This window comes from Macaca mulatta, chromosome 12, assembly GCF_049350105.2.
Source record: "Macaca mulatta isolate MMU2019108-1 chromosome 12, T2T-MMU8v2.0, whole genome shotgun sequence".
Lineage (NCBI taxonomy): Eukaryota > Metazoa > Chordata > Mammalia > Primates > Cercopithecidae > Macaca > Macaca mulatta.
Genome location: NC_133417.1, coordinates 127,804,128 through 127,821,280, shown reverse-complemented (window position 1 = coordinate 127,821,280; position 17,153 = coordinate 127,804,128). Strand labels below are relative to the sequence as shown.

Genomic DNA, 17,153 nt, shown 5'->3' with positions numbered 1-17,153 from the left:
TGGCTGTGTGGGTAGAGACCACCCTTTCCCTGCATTAGACCAGCTTGTGCCATATGCGAATGTGTCTGTGTGAAGCTGCATTGTTGGGTAAAAGCCCTGTGGAGTGCCAGAGAAATGCACTGGCAGAGTGCAGGATCTGTTCTGAAAGGCAGATGTGCTCCTCAGACATCAGAGCATCACATTGGAGCGGATTACTCCTGCATAGCAAGATTCCATTTCTTTCTTTATTGATAAAACAAGATAATTGATGAGAGTTCATGTTGCGTGAGTTTGAGATAACTGAGGGGTTTAGCTTTGATTTTCTACATTTGACATGTATTCATCATTGAGAAACACTAAAATAACGATATTTTTAGAAAACGTTTAAGAATCAATTATGGTCCAACAATTATAGCTTCTGAGATCAGTTTAAAGTGAAAGAAAATTCTGTAATACAAGGATTCAAAATATGTGAGGGTGCACAGGTATTTTTTACTCTGTGATACTCTAAGATGGAGTACATGCAACGAAGATCTGTTCTGCTGTAAGAGTTAAAATGGACAAGTATTGGTATCAATGCAGTATGAACATTAGGAAACAATGAGAAGCTTATTTTTGCCATAGGCCATACGTGTTACTGTAATCAGTCAGTTATAAAATCATGGTTTTAAATACTTAATTGAGATACTAGTTTCTCTCTTATAGGGAGATATTAGGCCTCTTTTTTCCTGAAGGTAAGCTTCAGCCAATCCTCCTTATTTTATATCCCAATTTCCTTTCTTACTTCAATCTAGAATTCTCCAGTAGGTACCATCTCTGAAAAAAAGCTGGGTCTAATGTTTGAGAGAAGTTCCCAGGTACTATTGAAGTAATAAGAAATATGATAAAATGTAATACTTTAGAGTCCCAGTAGAAATAGCTAACAAAGACCGGGCGTGCTGCAGCTCATGCCTGTAATCCTGGCACTTTGGGAGACTGAGGTGGGCAGATCACTTGAGGCCAATAGTTCGAGATCAGCCTGACCAACATGACGAAATGCCATTTCTACTAAAAATATAAAAATTAGCAAGGCATGGTGGTGTGAGCCTGCAGTCCCAGCTACTTGGGAGACTGAGTCAGGAAAATCTCTTGAACCGGGAGGTGGATGTTGCAGTGAGCCGAGATTGTGCCACTGCCCTCCAGCCTGGGTGACACAGTGAGATTCTGTCTACAAAAAAAGATATAGCTAACAAAGATAGTGAAATAAGAATTATGTTTATGGATCTTTTGCTGAATCTACTACTAGGAGAAAACCCAACCATATTACAACCTTGAATTGGGGCAGTAGTGTCTAACTTGCAAGATTTGTGAATACACAGACTTCCATCTGATCCTTCACAGCTCTGTTGTGAGCAGATCCTTACAACATTTTAAAAATGAAATATGCCCTTTAAAAATAATGCGTGCCAAAAGGACTTGTATCCAGCATGCATGAAGATTTCTTAAAACTTAATAATAAAAATAAAACAACCGTTTTTTTAAAATGTGCAAGAGTTGAACAAACATTTCCCCAAAGAAGATATATGAATGGCCAGTGAGCACTTGAAAAGATCCTCAATGTCATTAGTCATCAGGGAAATGCAAATAAAATCCACAATGATAAACTGCATACCCATTAAAATGGCTAAAATTTAAGACCCATAAATCAAATATTGCTGAGACTGGAGCAAGTGGAACTTTTCATGCACTGCTGGTGAGTCATAATGTAAAATGTTACATTGTGACTTTAGAAAATAGCTTGGCAGTCTCTTGAAACATACACCTACCATCTAGCCATTCTATTCCTAGGTTTACCCATATGGCCAAAGATTTTTATGCAAGTGTTCACAGTGTTACTTACAGTAGTTACAAATTGCAGTCTATCCATACTATGGAATACTTCTCAGCAATAAGAAGGAATGAACTACTGATCCTCAAAACAACATGAATGAATTTCAAAACAGTATGCTAAGTGAAAGCAAGAGACACAAAAAACTCTTTAATTCTATTTACATAGGAGTCTAAATAAGTCAAAAGCAGGTTGGTTGGCAGGAGCTCAGGAAAGAGCACTGACTGCAGTGGGTTAAGAGGAAACTTTTTGGGTGATGGAAATTTTATCTTAATTGAGGTGGTACGTGTACTTCAGGTGTAGGTTATACCTTCGTAAAGCTGGGAGAAAAAGAATGTAATGTAACATGTAGTATTTTACTAATTTTAACTACATAACACCAGTTGATAAATGGCTAGAGAAATAGCCTGAACTGTAGAATTGGCAGTTCTGTTCAGGATGGCTCACTGGTCCACAACTATTAATGATATATTCTCCTTTAGTTTCAGGTTCGCTCTAGTTAAAATCATGGCTTAGGGATCATCATATGATAGCCATTGTTGAAGTAGGTGGAACCATTTGTTCTGTCAGCAGCTACCCACCTGGATATTTTTGGGGGTGGCCAAAATTACTTGTAATGAAAAACCCACTAATGCCTAATTGTATATAATTGTATATCCCAGCCTGAAAGGGGAAAGATCAACTCCATGCATCATGTAGATGTTTCTGCCTTTGGAAGCAGGAAATGGTAGGAAGAAAAACAGCGTCGGCCGCGTTGGAAGAAGCGAACCTTCAGCTCACGAGTCGAGGCTCTGCAGCCAGATCCTCTTATGCTTGTCCCTGGTGAAGCATTTGAACTGGAGCCAGGGCAGTCTGTGAGTACTGCCAAAAGCCTTTATTACAGAAGATGCACACCTTCTTAGTAAAAACTGGGAGCTGTAGTATTAAAGTGAAAATTAAATGGAATTGATTTTTGTTCTAGCTTAGAAACTTAAATTCTACCACTACAGCCTGACAGTCCTGCAGTGCTCTTCTGGTTTTTGTTTGTTTGTTTGTTTAGACGGAGTCTTGCTTTGTCACCCAGGCTGGAGCGCAGTGGGGCGATCTTGGCCCACTGCAGCCTCCACCTCCTGGTGGAGGTGTTCTCCTGCCTCAGCTTCCCGAGTAGCTAGGACTACAGGCGTGCACCACCATGCCTGGATAATGTTTGTATTTTTAGTAGAGATAGGGTTTCACCATGTTGACTAGGCTGGTCTCGAACTTCTGACTTTAGGCAATCTGCCCACCGGTGCCTCCCAAAGTGCTGGGATTACAGGCGCCTGGCCTGCTCTTCTGTTTTTATTTTTGAATTGCTTTTCTTTCACATTTTAATTTTTTTGGTTTAATAATGGTATGAGAGTAGGAATTCTCCCTGATATGTAGGGTGAAAACAGTTGAGTTTCAGAGAGATCAATAACTTACTTAGAAGTCGCATAGCCAATAAATGAGTTTGAGACACTATATAAGAGTGACTTGGAGTCTACAGCCCACTCACTGATTTGCATTATTTATTTATGCAAAAGTAAATAATGGGACTTTCTACACTTGATATAAAAATAATGGAAAACAAAAAGTTAAAACTTGTTAAGTCCAATACTTTAAAAAACCTGTTCAAACTATGGTCTTCCTGAGCTAATCTACCTTTCTTCCTTCTGATTCCCTAAAGTAACTAATCACTCTTAACAATTTAGCCTGTATTGTTTCCTTAGTTTGGACATTTTCCTTGATTTGTACAGTCAGCCACATACACCTGCTCCCATTTTTTTGGGGGTTATGCTCTACATACTGGTTTGCAACAAGTTTTGTTTTTTATTTTATATATCTCTCATGACATTTCACTTAATATGTCCCATTTTTTCAGGTCAGTGCCTATAGACCTATCTCATTCTTTTAAATGAGGTAATATTCTATTGTACAGATGTCCATAATAGTTCAGTTATTCCCCTGTTGATGGACATTCAGTCGTTTCCAACTATTTGAAATTATAAACACTGCTCCAACGAACCCCCCATCCTGCAAAATAGCACGGCTTAGGGCCCCAAGGAAAACCAGTCCTAATGGGTGCAAGACTGTATAAATATTCACATTTGACAGACACATTCAGAGATGCGTAGAGTTCATTAGATATTTCTTTGATGTGACGTTTGTACTTGAACAATATATTATTCCAGCACCTTACATCTTAGATGTAGGAGTCTCTAGGTCAAAAGATGTGTTTTGAATGTAAAACATGTTGAATGATTATTCTCACATTTTAAACAGGAGTAATCTACTACAAACTAGCCAGCCTAACCACTGCCCCTGCTCTCAGCAATGATGGGCGCATCAGCTTGGTGAGAGAGAACGTTGCTCACAATCTTGCTTCTCAATCTTAATCTGTTTGTGCTTGATGTTTTCTGTAACATCACTAACCCTAATACTTGAGTATTGACTTTGGCCCTTCTGTCCATTTTATCCAAAAGCAGAAAGATAGCCTTCAAGGGACACCATTGCCTTAAGCAGAATATGCTATCCAACTTCTGGCTTGTTATGTTATTAGGGCCTTGAATAACTTTTATATTATTATGGACTGAATGTATCCCCACAAATTCATGTTGACCCTCTGACCTTCAGTGTGATGGTCTTTGGAGATGAGGCCTTTGGCAGGTGATTAGAGCTAGATGAGGTCATGAGAGGGGGGCCCTCATGACCAGCTCAGTGGCCTGATAAGAAACATCAGAGAGCTTGCCCTGTTTCTCTGCCTACCTGGCGCACACATACAGGAGAGGTGACGTGACCACACAGCAACATGGTGGCCACTGGCAAGCTAGAAGAGGGATCAGAATGAAACCTATTTTGCTGGCACCTTGATCTTGGACTTCCAGCCTCCAGAACTGTGAGAAATAAAATTCTTTTATTGAAACCACCCAACCTGTAGTCTTTTGTTGTGACAGTCCCAGCAAACTAAAACACATTATTGAAAACTTGCATTCAAAAAGTAGAGAGTGGCATGCATGATAAAATTCAAGGCAGCAGTACACCTCTGGGACAGTCTGCAACAGTTCCCTAATCTGCCTGTATCCATGAGTGCAGATAGGAGTGAAGCCTCCTGGGCTTCCAGTCTGCAGCGTCTCTGTTACCTGGAAACCTGATGGGTGCCGCTGTGAGTGGGGTCAGTTATGCACAGTGCACACTAAACACAGATCATTTTAGCCTTCCTGGTTAGCCACTAATAAAAAGACGCTGAAGTATCCTGAAGATGAGAGAGAGATTTCCACCATGCCTCAATACAAACCCCAGTCCGGGCCTCCGCGTGACAGGTGTCGTGCCTAGTGTTTTGCACAGGTCATCTCAGAGCCCTGACCAGAGCCCATGTAGGGAACACGACCTGCTTGGATAAAAGAAGGGCTGCTAAACAACTGTGCTTGACAAATGGGCCAGGCAGCAAGAGGGGCAACGCAGACACAAAGCGGTTTGAGTCCACGCTGTCTACTTCATGTTCAGGTATTCTCTGCTTTGACTTTCTAGTAGGCAGAAAGGATGACTATGAATATTGTAGCTAGACTGTGAGTTGAATAAATATCTCCAACAAAGGGTCTAATTGAATTATGTCTGACCAAACCCTGTAGGTTTTTTTCTTCCGATGTGACTAATGGAGTGTGCTGAGAATATACTCAAGGTCCACACTCAAGCTTTTCATTCTTCATCTCTAAGGTTTGGCCTTCCTTGTTTCTGTTGAAGAAAGGCAGGAAAGAGGCATGAATCTCCATGAGAAAACATTTGAAGGCTGGGTATGGTGGCTCATGCCTGTAATCCCAGCACTTTGGGAGGCTGAGGTAGGCGGATCTCTAAAGCCCAGGAGTTAGTGAATAGCGTGGGCAACATAGCAAAACTCCATCTCTACCCACCCCCCAACCAAAAAAAAAAAAAAATATATATATATATATATAAAAAACAAAAATAGCTAGGCATGGTGGTGTGCGCCTGTAGCTGCCATGTGAGCCAGGATTGCACCACACAGCACTCCAGCCTGGGTGACACAGTGAGACCCTGTCTCAAAAAAGAAGAAAAGAAAACATTTGGGGAAGAATCCATCACGTGAGGAGCGCTGGTGAGGCTGTGAGAGAGAGCTGCTGCATACACCGCTGGAATCAGAGACTTGGAGACATGAAGTAAATCTGGCCTTCTAGGCGGAAAGGTGAAGACGTGGAGAAAATGTGCCTGGTTGATATCAAACCTGATAGCAAAAGAAATGTTCTGCTTTCCGCATGTCACAGCTTTTTGTCAGGCATAAAATACGCCTGTCCCCACAATAACCAACTGCTTAGGGCTGACAAGAAACCAGCTGTGACACACAGAATAAACAGTCACGTTTGTTGCTGGAAAGGTACTGAGAAAAAGCCGCACTGGAGATAGATGGGATTAACTAGAGATTTTTTGGCGTGAGTCTTGGGCAGAACATTTAAACAAGGAGCACTTGGGTGACACTGGGGCAGACGACACAAGATAGCCAGACAGAGGTGCCCCTTAAGCAAATCACGTAGGTGAGATGACTTGTGCAAAACACTAGGCACAAGGCCTGTCACGCGGAGGCCCAGACTGGACTTTGTATTGAGGCATCGTGGAAATCTCTGTTTGATCTTCAGGATACTTCAGCATCTTTTTATTGGTGGCCAGTTAGGAAGGCTAAAATGGTCTGTGTTTAGTGAGCACTGTGCATAATTGGCTCCACTTACAGTGGCACCCATCAGGTTTCCACGTGACAGAGACACTGCAGACTGGAAGCCCAAGAGGCTTCACTCCTATCCGCACTCATGGATACAGGCAGATTACAAGACTCTTGCAGGCATGGGCATTAAGGCAGCACCCAATTGTCACCCTGGCTCACCCCCAATGATCTGAGGCCATCTTTGTGTATATTAAAGAGGAATTGACATTTGAACACCTGCATTGGGCAGAATCTGGCTTGCCATAGAGAGAGAGAGTGTGGAGTGTGTGCGTTAAAGAAGCATTACAGAGGAACTCCTAGCTACATCCTTCCTTTTCTTGTTTGTTTTTGTATGCCTTATAGACAGGCGTGGAAAAAGTATTACTATTTTTGGTTTTGTATGGCTCCCTGTCTCATGTGGCTACAGTTTTAAGACTTTAACATTCTCTTCATGGCCCACATTTAACTGTGATGTCTTCTTAATGTGCATTCTGTAAATATCCAAGTCTGTACTACAGATGTGTCTCATTTTAAGAAAAAAAATGGATGCATGGTGTGCACAGAGTCACCTATTAAAGTCTTATGTTCACAGAAATGAAGAATCAAAATTTTAACTTGAATTTTAACGGCAAACCCATACGTGCAGTTAAAATTCAAGTTAAATCAAAACACAAGCAGCTTTGAGGAAGACATCTCTTGTCTCAAATGAGATAGGTGTATATTGCTGTTCCACTTGGCTCTTGGGTAGCCTCTTACTAGAAGATGAGGGCTTCATTCACAATCATTAAATAAAGACTTGGAGCATTTTGAAGTTCCCTGAAGAGCCAGGATCATGGTAAAATACTTTTAAAATGAAGTTTCACATGACGAATTCAGGGAACTGAGCAAAGAGAAGACTGAGGAAGGGAGTGGGCATGAAGGACACAGAAGGAGGTCCCAGCTGTTGGTCATGTCCACCAAGAGAGGAACAAGAAGGACGGGAATGACGCTGTGCATGCAGAGATGGCAGAGGGGCAAGGTGCTCGGGCTGACTGGTGAGTACAGTTAACCCTTGAACAAGATGGGTTTGAACTGTACATGTTCAGTGGTATATGGATTTTCTCCGGCCTCTGCCACCCCCGACACAGTAAGAACAACCCTTCCTCTCCCCTCTCTTCCTCTTTCTCCTCCTCCTCAGCCTCCTCAACATGAAGATGATGAGGATGAAGACTTTCGTGATGATCCTCTTCCACTTAATGAAGGGTAAATGTATTTTCCTTATGATTTTCTTAACATTTTCTTTTCTCTAGTTTACTTTATTGTAAGAATACAGTATGTAATGCTTATAACATATGAGATATGTGGTAATCTACTGATCGTGCCATCAGAAAGCCTTCCCATTTACGGCAGACTATTAGTCGTTAAGTTTTGGGGGAGTTGTAAGTTATATGCATTTTTACTACATAGGAGGTTGGCACACCTGAGCTCCGAGTTGTTCAGGGGGCAACTGTATTTCAATGAGGAGTGATGAAAGGAGTCTGAAGTTACCTCTGGACGTCACCCCCTCTGGGAGGGGCTTCTCACACTTCTCGTTCATGTGGTTTGATTTCGCAGTATCACAGCCCTGTGCTCATCCATTATTACACCACCACCACTGTTAGTCTTACAATCACCAACATGGTTTGGTTTTTTCTTGTAAGAACCGGAGGTGTTTGGGAAGTGCCTCAGACAAGCTGTTCTGTAGCCATGGAGTACCATCTCCTACCTACTTCCTGTCACATTCCCTGTGCAAACCCCATCTGTTCTCTAAACCTCGCTCATGCAGTCTCCCCCTCCTCCCAGTTCCCATGTCATCATTTTCTCTTCCCTACAGCCTTAACCCTTTGGCTCTTGAATTGTAATTCTCTGCCGCTGTGTCTTCTCTGTCCTGCGAAAACCGCACAGGATAGGTTGGAGCGTTACATCTCCTACGTCCTGCTCGAAGTACAAATAGAGTCCTAGGTCCGCCCTTGCAAATAAGGGGCAGTGTCAACTGTATGAACCATCACAAATAGCAAATTTGGGATGCTTAAAGGCAGAGCAGATCATTGCAGTGATAGGCTGTGAATTTGAATTACGGCTGTGTTTATTTGGTTCAGCTGATAGAGAACTCATCTCTAAAAACCTTTTACTTACCTTAACTAGCAAAACTTACAACAATTTACCTTTCAAAACATAGTGACATTTAACTCCATATAAGGTAAAAGGAGGTTCTTTAGTATCATGGAGTAGAGGAGGGGCTTTAAGGATGCCAAAATGCCACTTCTTTCCTGTTACACCTGTGGGCCCTCCGTGGCTCGCCAACATTTGCACATGATTGGATTATGACAGAAACAGAGAATTATGTAGCCTGCCTCTTATTTTTGTCCCCTTTTCAACTCAGGTCCAGTGAACTCAGAGAAAAAGGTCTACGTTAAGAAAAAAATCCAAGGAAACAGAACACTGGCTTTTAAAGCATTTAATAAGTCAAAATCAAATAAAAGTGATTTTAAAAAGAATAAATTTACATATGGTACATAAGCAAGACAGCTGAAGGTTTCTAAAATAGAAATCTGGCGCATATGGCGCGAAAACACCACGTGCTTTGATTACACTCAGGAAGCATGAGTTGCCTATTTGGGTGAGAAAATCCCATGTTACAGTGAGATCACTGGGCATGTTTTAGAGTAATTCCAGCCACTACCATGTAAGTGTTTTTAATTCAGGGGTGCCTTCTACGTTTTCATCTTCTGAATATATTGTGACGGTGCAGGTTAGAGCAAAACTGGCATGAAATGAGAGCTGTTTTAGATGAAGATTGCAAGATGGATGGCTTGGCCCACAGTGGCAGTGGGTTGGGGGTGGAATGTGGACAATTAGGATAAAGGCATGTCATTCTATCTGACTCCTGGAGGGGCAGATAATCCTGGGGGCTTTGGTGTCACAGTTCCCAAAAGCAAGTTTGACCAGACCGTAGGCTTACATTGTGATGAGCTTGCCTTTTAAATTAATCTTCAAGACGCCAGATCAAGAGAGGGACCGTGGACCTAGACTGAAGCCAGACCAGTAGGGGGCGCTCCTTCCCCAGAGAGAAACTCCAAATGTCTTGAAAGGAGCTGAACCATACCCTTTGAAGGGGCATGCAATGGTGTGAGAGTGAGAGAGGATTTAACAGAGCAAAGTGCTGTGTGAGAAATGAATGGAAGAGGGCTAGCAAGGCAAGAGTGTGAATCAGGTAATGCCTTTTTTTTCCCCGATCGATTTTTTTCTGATTCTACACCACAGAGCAGGAGTGCTCAAAAACTGAGGTTGGCATTACCAATATATACTTTTCATTCTCCAGTTGCAGTAATCAGATACTTAAAAAGTGACCAACCTATGACAAATCGTTGACTCATTCTTTAATGTGCTGTGGCTGATATAGTCAGCCTCGACCCAAATTAGGTAAGGACAGCCTTAAATATATCAGTATAGCTGATCGGCCTTCCTATTGTTGGGACTTAAAAATAGAGACAGCAGTAAAAATTATGTATATGATATGTATATCATATGTATGAGATGCCAACACCCACTGCTGTGACAATGATCACAATCCCTCTTTTTAAAAGATACACGTGGTAAAAGCTGATCCTTTTGTCAGTTGACTTCAGACAAGTCAACCACAATTATTTTGTGTAGATATCCGGTGTTGTGAACTCTGGCTGGGCAGCCGTGCGGATGGAATTACAGAAAAGTGCCTCATCCAGCTGACAGCCACTGCTTTGCAGGGGCAGGTGCAGGCTGGGAGTACCTGCAAGCTAAGGCCCTTCCCCTGAGTTGTGCTGCAAATACTGGGCAGAATTTGATGTAAAAGCAGTCAAATGGCAGGTCATCTTGATCTTTGCCTTCTAACTATAATAAATGTGAGAAGAATTTTAAGTAAAAACAGGATGTTTTGCTAAAAATTATTAAGAAATTGGAACGCTAAGTTACATACTAAATATCGTCACAACCATAAGGCTGTAGAACATATTTGAAATAAAGAAAAATGTGATTTTTCAGTTTTAACCCGTTAAGAGCCTCTGTAACTTTTAAGGACGCTAATTTTTTCCGAGTATGCACATGGTGATGATGTGTTGGGTTGGTAAAGCACTGGCTTCAGTCCTACAGGCACTACACCTCAATGGATACTTTGTTAACGATAGTTACACTAACTTTAAAAACAGTTCTTGATACCCGTTCCTTATTCTTAGGAACTGAAGAGGAGGGAACTCTAGTGTTTGCATAATCATCACCTTCCCATGTTAAGAGGACTCACCCTAGTAGACTTAATGGGCTTTGTATTTGGTTGGCTTTTTTTCCCTAGAGACACTAAAGTTGTTCTTGCATTCATTACCCTTAAAATTGCCAAGAGATAAGAGGTGGGAAGACAAAAAGGGAGCCTGATTCTATTCAGTAGATGAGAGAATAGATTTACAGAAGATAACAGTGAAATTGGAGGAGTAATGTCAGGGAGGCCTTGTCAGGACCAGGCAATGTCAAGGAAGCCTATCCCTTCTTTGTCAGGCTCCAGAAAGGATTGCGTTCATCTGTTCTTCTACGGATCCACTTTCCTAGGCAGATGCCAGTGCCTTCCAGGTTTGTACGAAAGCAAAACACTGCTCACTGCTGACAATGGGCAGAGGGCCTGTCCCAAACCACTAGGAAGCAAGAAAGGGTGAGAATCTCAGTGAATCCCAGATGTATCCACCTGTGTTGAAGGCTAACCCCCAACCTGTTTGGTGAGGTGCGAGCAGCCAGTTTGTTTCGTGGGTCAGAAGAGTGTGTTAATGGTACCTGGAATCCTGCAAAATCCATGGAAACAAGGAAGAGCAGATCCCTATTTCAGCATGAACACCAGGCTCATAAGGAAAGCAGGCTTTTCCCCATGACCTCACAGCTCTGCCTCCGCCTTTCATCTCTCACAGTGAGCTTTCTTTCACAGTCGTCTTACCACCCAACCAGTAAGTCTAATTTGATCATAACAAGGAGGAGGCTGGGCACAGTGGCTCATGCCTGTAATCCCAGCACTTTGGGAGGCTGAGGTGGGCGGATCGCTTAAGCCCAGGAGTTTGAGACATGCCTGGGCAACACGGCGAAACCGTGTCTCTACAAAAATTAGCTGGGCATGGTGGTCCATGCTTATAGTCCCAGCTACTCAGGAGGCTGAAGCAGGAGGATCGCTTGAGCCCAGGAGGCAGATTTTGCAGTAAGCTGAGATTGTGCCACTATACTACAGCCTGGAAAACAGCAAGATCCTGTCTCAAACAAAACAAAACAAAAAAACACCAAATAAACGATAAGGAAGTCACCCTGTCCAAGAAATGCACTTTTATACGGTGCCACCCCTTCTCCTGGACCAAGGTTCCTATTTTGGAAATAAGACACCGTGCTAGGCAAGGTTGTAATGGAAAAGAAAGGCTGTATCTCCAGCCTCCCAGATCACCCCATCCCTGTTGGCTCTCCTGAACCCAGTGGGGCTCCTAGCTATTCCTAAGCCAGGCTACAATTCCTGCCAGCCCATGACTAGGTCCAAAATCCATGCAACAGAAAGAGGAGCAGGGGCCGGGGTGGGGGTGTGCCTTTAAAGATCTAGATTATGGATTTTAGCCTGGGTTCAGCTGTAGCGTAACCATTACAGACTAATGACCGCTATGAGATAGTTTTTCCTTTCACACAGCAGCATCATTTATCTAGTAGTAGCAAGACAGCCGTATGACTTTTTTGTTGTTGTTGTTAAAGAAAAATAAGTGGTCAAGATTTGCCTACCAATAACTTTCCTATGTCTTGGCTCTCATGTCCAGTGGGCTAGTTTCCAACTGTTTGAGACTCAGGGTAATCCCAGAAACCTGTGCAGCATTGGCACAAAGGTTGTAGCGCAGATGCCAACAGATGTGTAGGTAACAAACTTGTAAGGCACTTCAATCTCCAGTCTCCGTCTGGCCTCCTTGTTCCTGGTGACCACCTTGAACCATGAGTATAGCACTTGCAGCGAGAGGTTTTGTACGAGCTGACGAACCAAGAGGATCAACACAATTCCCACTGCAAATTTGGTCAGACCCAAAATGAACATGTCGGTGGTGAGCGGTGGGATGTTCTGAATGACAGGGAGAGGTTCAGCCGGCTGGGATACAAGCTGGAAGGAGTGGTTGATCCAGAATCCTATGGTCACTCCAGCCCCAGCAGCCAGAATGGTGGTGGTGTCCGCCCGGGTTGGGCTGTAGTAATCAGAAACAGGGTAATTGTAACACAGGAAGAACGGCACAACTATGACACACACGGGGAAGAGGGGGCTGGCTGAGTCCAGGCGGTCAATGAAGGTCCAGGCAGGGTAGGTGAGGACGATGAGGAGTGCGGTGATCAGGACGCCACCCAGCACATCCTTTGGGAAGGAGAGAAAAGAACAGTGTGAACCAATGAGTGTTTCCTTGTATACAGGTATAATTTGAGTCAAATATGGTTAGTTTGATATTTAAAACACAATTTTTGCATTGTTTTATTTTACAGTACATGTTCAAAGAAAGTGTAAAGTTGTAAAAATTTGAAGTGAAAATGGGAAAAAATGCTCCCAGCAACCATACTACTCATGTTACGTATCTTCTTTCACCTTTTTAACCTTTTGGAATAAATTCTGTATTTGTTTTCTTAATGAATAACTGTAATCTCATTGTCCTTCAAACTTATATAAATCTAGTATTTTGACAGTTATATCACAAATGCTGTCACCATCTTCACAGAGGTGTCACCATCCCTTCTTGGCAGGTGGGGATTGGGCTGCAGGCTGGCTGAAGGGGGAAGCTGGCGTCTGGGGGAGCCAAATGTACACAGCAAGCACATCATTGTTATGTAGAGGACATGTTCCTTTGGGGTGGTTTGAGGAGATATTTGGATGTGGTAGCACCAAAATTCTTCTGCGTCAGCCTTGGCACTACTACCCCGCCTTCAGAGACAGGATTTCAAACAGTGTGCATACAATTTCGTTGAGCAGTTGTACCATGCTTTATTTAATTAATCCCATTCTTTAGAACAGTAGCTTGCTTTCTTCCATTGCCTCCTCCCTTTCCTGCTTAAAATATCTTTAACTCCTTGATGTCCCACATGTCCCTCTTTCCTTAGTCTTCTCTTTGCACCATATAATTAATCAATTTTTAGTTTCAATACCTAGAGTTAAGCACTTTCCCTAAGTTTGCATGTTTCCCTATATTCTTTTTTTCCTATATGTATAATAGAATTCTAAGGCTTGGTCTTGCTTTTTCTAATAACTTCATTATTTATTTCTCTTGTTTAGTGTCTAATACAATGACATCTGATTTGGATAAACAATGGGTGAGAATTAGATCTTAGAAATAATCACTAAGGCAACAGCAAGTTTCACAGATTAGGGGGTATCCATCCATCTATCCTTCATACAGTGGCCATGTATGAGCACCTACTGTTTGCCAAGCACAGTGCTAGAGGATCCAGATGAACCAAACACACACCATCCCCACCTATCCTGGACCTCACGGTCTGGTAAAGAGACAGGGAGTTACCATTATTTCAGAGAGAAGGAGGTTGACTAGGGATCTTGATGGTTCCTGGGGGCTGGAGAGGAGAGAGTGAACACAGGCAGGAGCCACTTCACACAGGGCCCTAAAGTCCAACCCATTCCATGAGTACTACATCCTGGGAGCAGCCTGAGTTCCTGAAGTAGCTCTCACTGGGTAGCAACATGACTGGGTTTTCACTTTAAAAAGATTGACCGCAGTTGGGAGGGTGGACAGGGGCAGGGAGGAGTCAGGGTGGATGTGGGAGAACTAAGGGTGGATGGGGAAGGAGTGAGGGTGGATGGGGAAGGAGTGAGGGGGGAGGAGTGAGGGTGGATGGGGAAGGAGTGAGGGGGGAGGAGTCAGGGTGGATGGGGGAAGAGTAAGGGTGGATGGGGGAGGAATGAGAGTGGATGGGGAGGAGTGAGGGTGGATGGGGAGGAGTGAGGGTGGATGGGGAGGAGTGAGGGTGGATGGGGGAGGAGTGAGGGTGGATGGGGAGGAATGAGAGTGGATGGGGAGGAGTGAGGGTGGATGGGGAGGAGTGAGGGTGGATGGGGGAGGAGTGAGAGTGGATGGGGAGGAGTGAGGGTGGATGGGGAGGAGTGAGGGTGGATGGGGGAGGAGCGAGGGTGGGCGGAGGAGGAGTGAGGGTAGTAGGCGAGGAGTGAGGGAGGGAGGAGTGAGGGTGGATGGGGGAGGAGTGAGAGTGGATGGGGAGGAGTGAGGGTGGATGAGGGAGGAGTGAGGGTGGATGGGGAGGAGTGAGGGTGGATGAGGGAGGAGTGAGGGTGGATGGGGAGGAGTGAGGGTGGATGAGGGAGGAGTGAGGGTGGATGGGGAGGAGTGAGGGTGGATGATTGAGGAGTGAGGGTGAATGGAGGAGGAGTGAGGGTGGATGAGGGAGGAGTGCGGGTGGATGGGGGAGGAGTGAGGGTGGATGGAGCAGGAGTGAGGGTGGTAGGTGAGGAGTGAGGGTGTGGAGGAAGTGAGAGTGGATGGGGGAGAGTGATAGTGGATGGGGGAGGAGTGAGGGTGGATGAGAAAGACTGCCTGCCTCTCAGAGGGAGAGTTGAGTGTCCTCACAGCCTGCACCTGGCTCCAGGGCTTCACCAGTGCACACTTCAGTTCCCCTCCACTATCCCCTCAGGCTTCACCATCTCTGCAGCCTCCCTCCCTGTGGTGTCTTTTCTTGGGTGTATGAATATGCACTGATATTGCCTTAATTTTGGGGAAAACAAATCCTTCATTTAGGCTTCCTGGTTACCAAAATTGAGCCAAACTCTTTGGGTTTTCTACACGTGTTGCCTCCAGTCTCTCAACTTGATGTGCAGCTGCTTCTAAGCTCCTGCACTCAGATGATATGCCACTCTCAAAGGCCACTCACTGGACATTCATTGGCTGTTTCTTCAGCATCTAAGTCTTCCAACAGCCCCATATTTCCCCTTGGGGATCCATGAGGTTCCGGGAAATTATGGAGTTGAAGCACATGACATAGGTAGGCCAATCAATGCACTGAATTCCTTTCATAATGAATAGTGCAGGGGTAATCTTGTGACCTTGCTACAACAATCAGGATGAACTGTAGGCCTGTTATTTGGAATTCTTGGAGACAGATGCTCTGTCTCTCTCTTGACGTTGTGCTCTGGGATTTAAACCCTTTACTTATCAGACCTTTAAAATTCAGCTTTTATTAATGTTACCCTAAAATAGCCCGAATCTTCTGTGACCTCTCAGAAGTCTCTTTCTCGATTTCTTCCTTTACCTCTTCCTCTTTCCACATCCTAAACATGGGCATTTGTACAGATTCTGTCTTCAAGCCTTGCATGTTTCTCTCGAGTTCACATAGCTCCCTGGCTTCGTCTCTCCATTCCCTATCAGTGTGCCTCTCAATTCCACATCTTTGAGCCTCTCTCTCAAAATTGAGGCTCGTATGTTTTAATTGAATGCTAAACATTTCCATCTGGATGTCCTGTCATCTCCCTTAAACCAAGTTTTCTAAAATAAAAATCAACAACCACCAAAAAGAAAAATGGATAAAAGAAATGAGCAGATAACAGAAAAGGAAATACAAATGTCTCTTAAATGTACGAAAATATCCCTAAGCTTACTCATAATAAAGTATGAAAATTATACTAGGGAGAAACTAAAACTTATGTTCCCACAAATAATGGTACGTGCATGCTTATAGCAGTTTTATTAATAATCAGCCCAAACTGGAAACAACTCCAATGCTCGGAATGGGTGAACGGGTAAATCAACTGTGATACTTCTCAGCAGTAAAAAGCAACACACTACTGATGTGTGCAACAGCTTGGATGAAGCCTCCAGGAAATTATGCTGAACCTAAGAAGTCAAGCTCCAAGGGATACATACTGTGTAGTTCCATTTAGATAACATTCTCGAAAAGATAAAACCATAGTGATGGAGAATTGATCAGCAGTTGCCTAGGGGTTTTGGGGTGAGGGGAGGTTGTGACTCCAAAGGGATGGGAGGAGGGAGGTTTGAGGATGATGCAACTGTTCCTTATTTTAGTGGGGGTCACTCAGATCAATACATGTATTAACATTCATGGAACTTTATGCCAAACATAAAGTCAATTCTACTGTTAATTTTTAAATTAAAATTTCAAAATAGATTTCAGACACGTAAACAAAAACTAAAAAGCTAGTGGGCTCTTTTGTTGCCACTGAATGCCCACCGCTGTCTGCAAAGCAGGCTCTGGACCCCTGGCGAGGTTCCCAGTATAGCTGCTCCCTCCTCCACCTTCCCACACAAACCATGCAGAGAATGGACTCCTCGCCTGTCCCTGCTGACAGAGATGCAGAGGTTTAACATTTTGTTAATGAAACTGTAGGGATGAACTGAGAGGGACTCTTTTTCATTCATCATATGAATGCAAAATGGTATAACATTTATGGGGAGGAGCCTGTCAATAGCTTTAAAAATTACACATTTATTTATCCTCCAGCCCAACAATCTCATTCTGGGACTTGACCTTAGAGATATAACTGCTCACGTTTAAAAGGAGATACTTACAAGGTATCTGTTGTAGTATTGT

General features: G+C 43.5%; 1 protein-coding gene across 2 annotated transcripts in view; it reads right to left on the bottom strand.

Annotated features, from left to right (window-relative positions):
- Positions 1 to 9,012: 9,012 nt before the first annotated feature.
- SGPP2 (sphingosine-1-phosphate phosphatase 2) overlaps positions 9,013 to 17,153 on the bottom strand; it is a 140,978-nt gene continuing 132,837 nt past the window's right edge. For both annotated transcript variants that reach the window (XM_001107876.4, XM_077957712.1), the window contains exon 5: positions 9,013 to 12,948. In XM_001107876.4, coding sequence (XP_001107876.1) covers positions 12,397 to 12,948 — 552 coding nt within the window. In that variant the 3' untranslated portion in view covers positions 9,013 to 12,396. The remainder of the gene's footprint in view (positions 12,949 to 17,153) is intronic.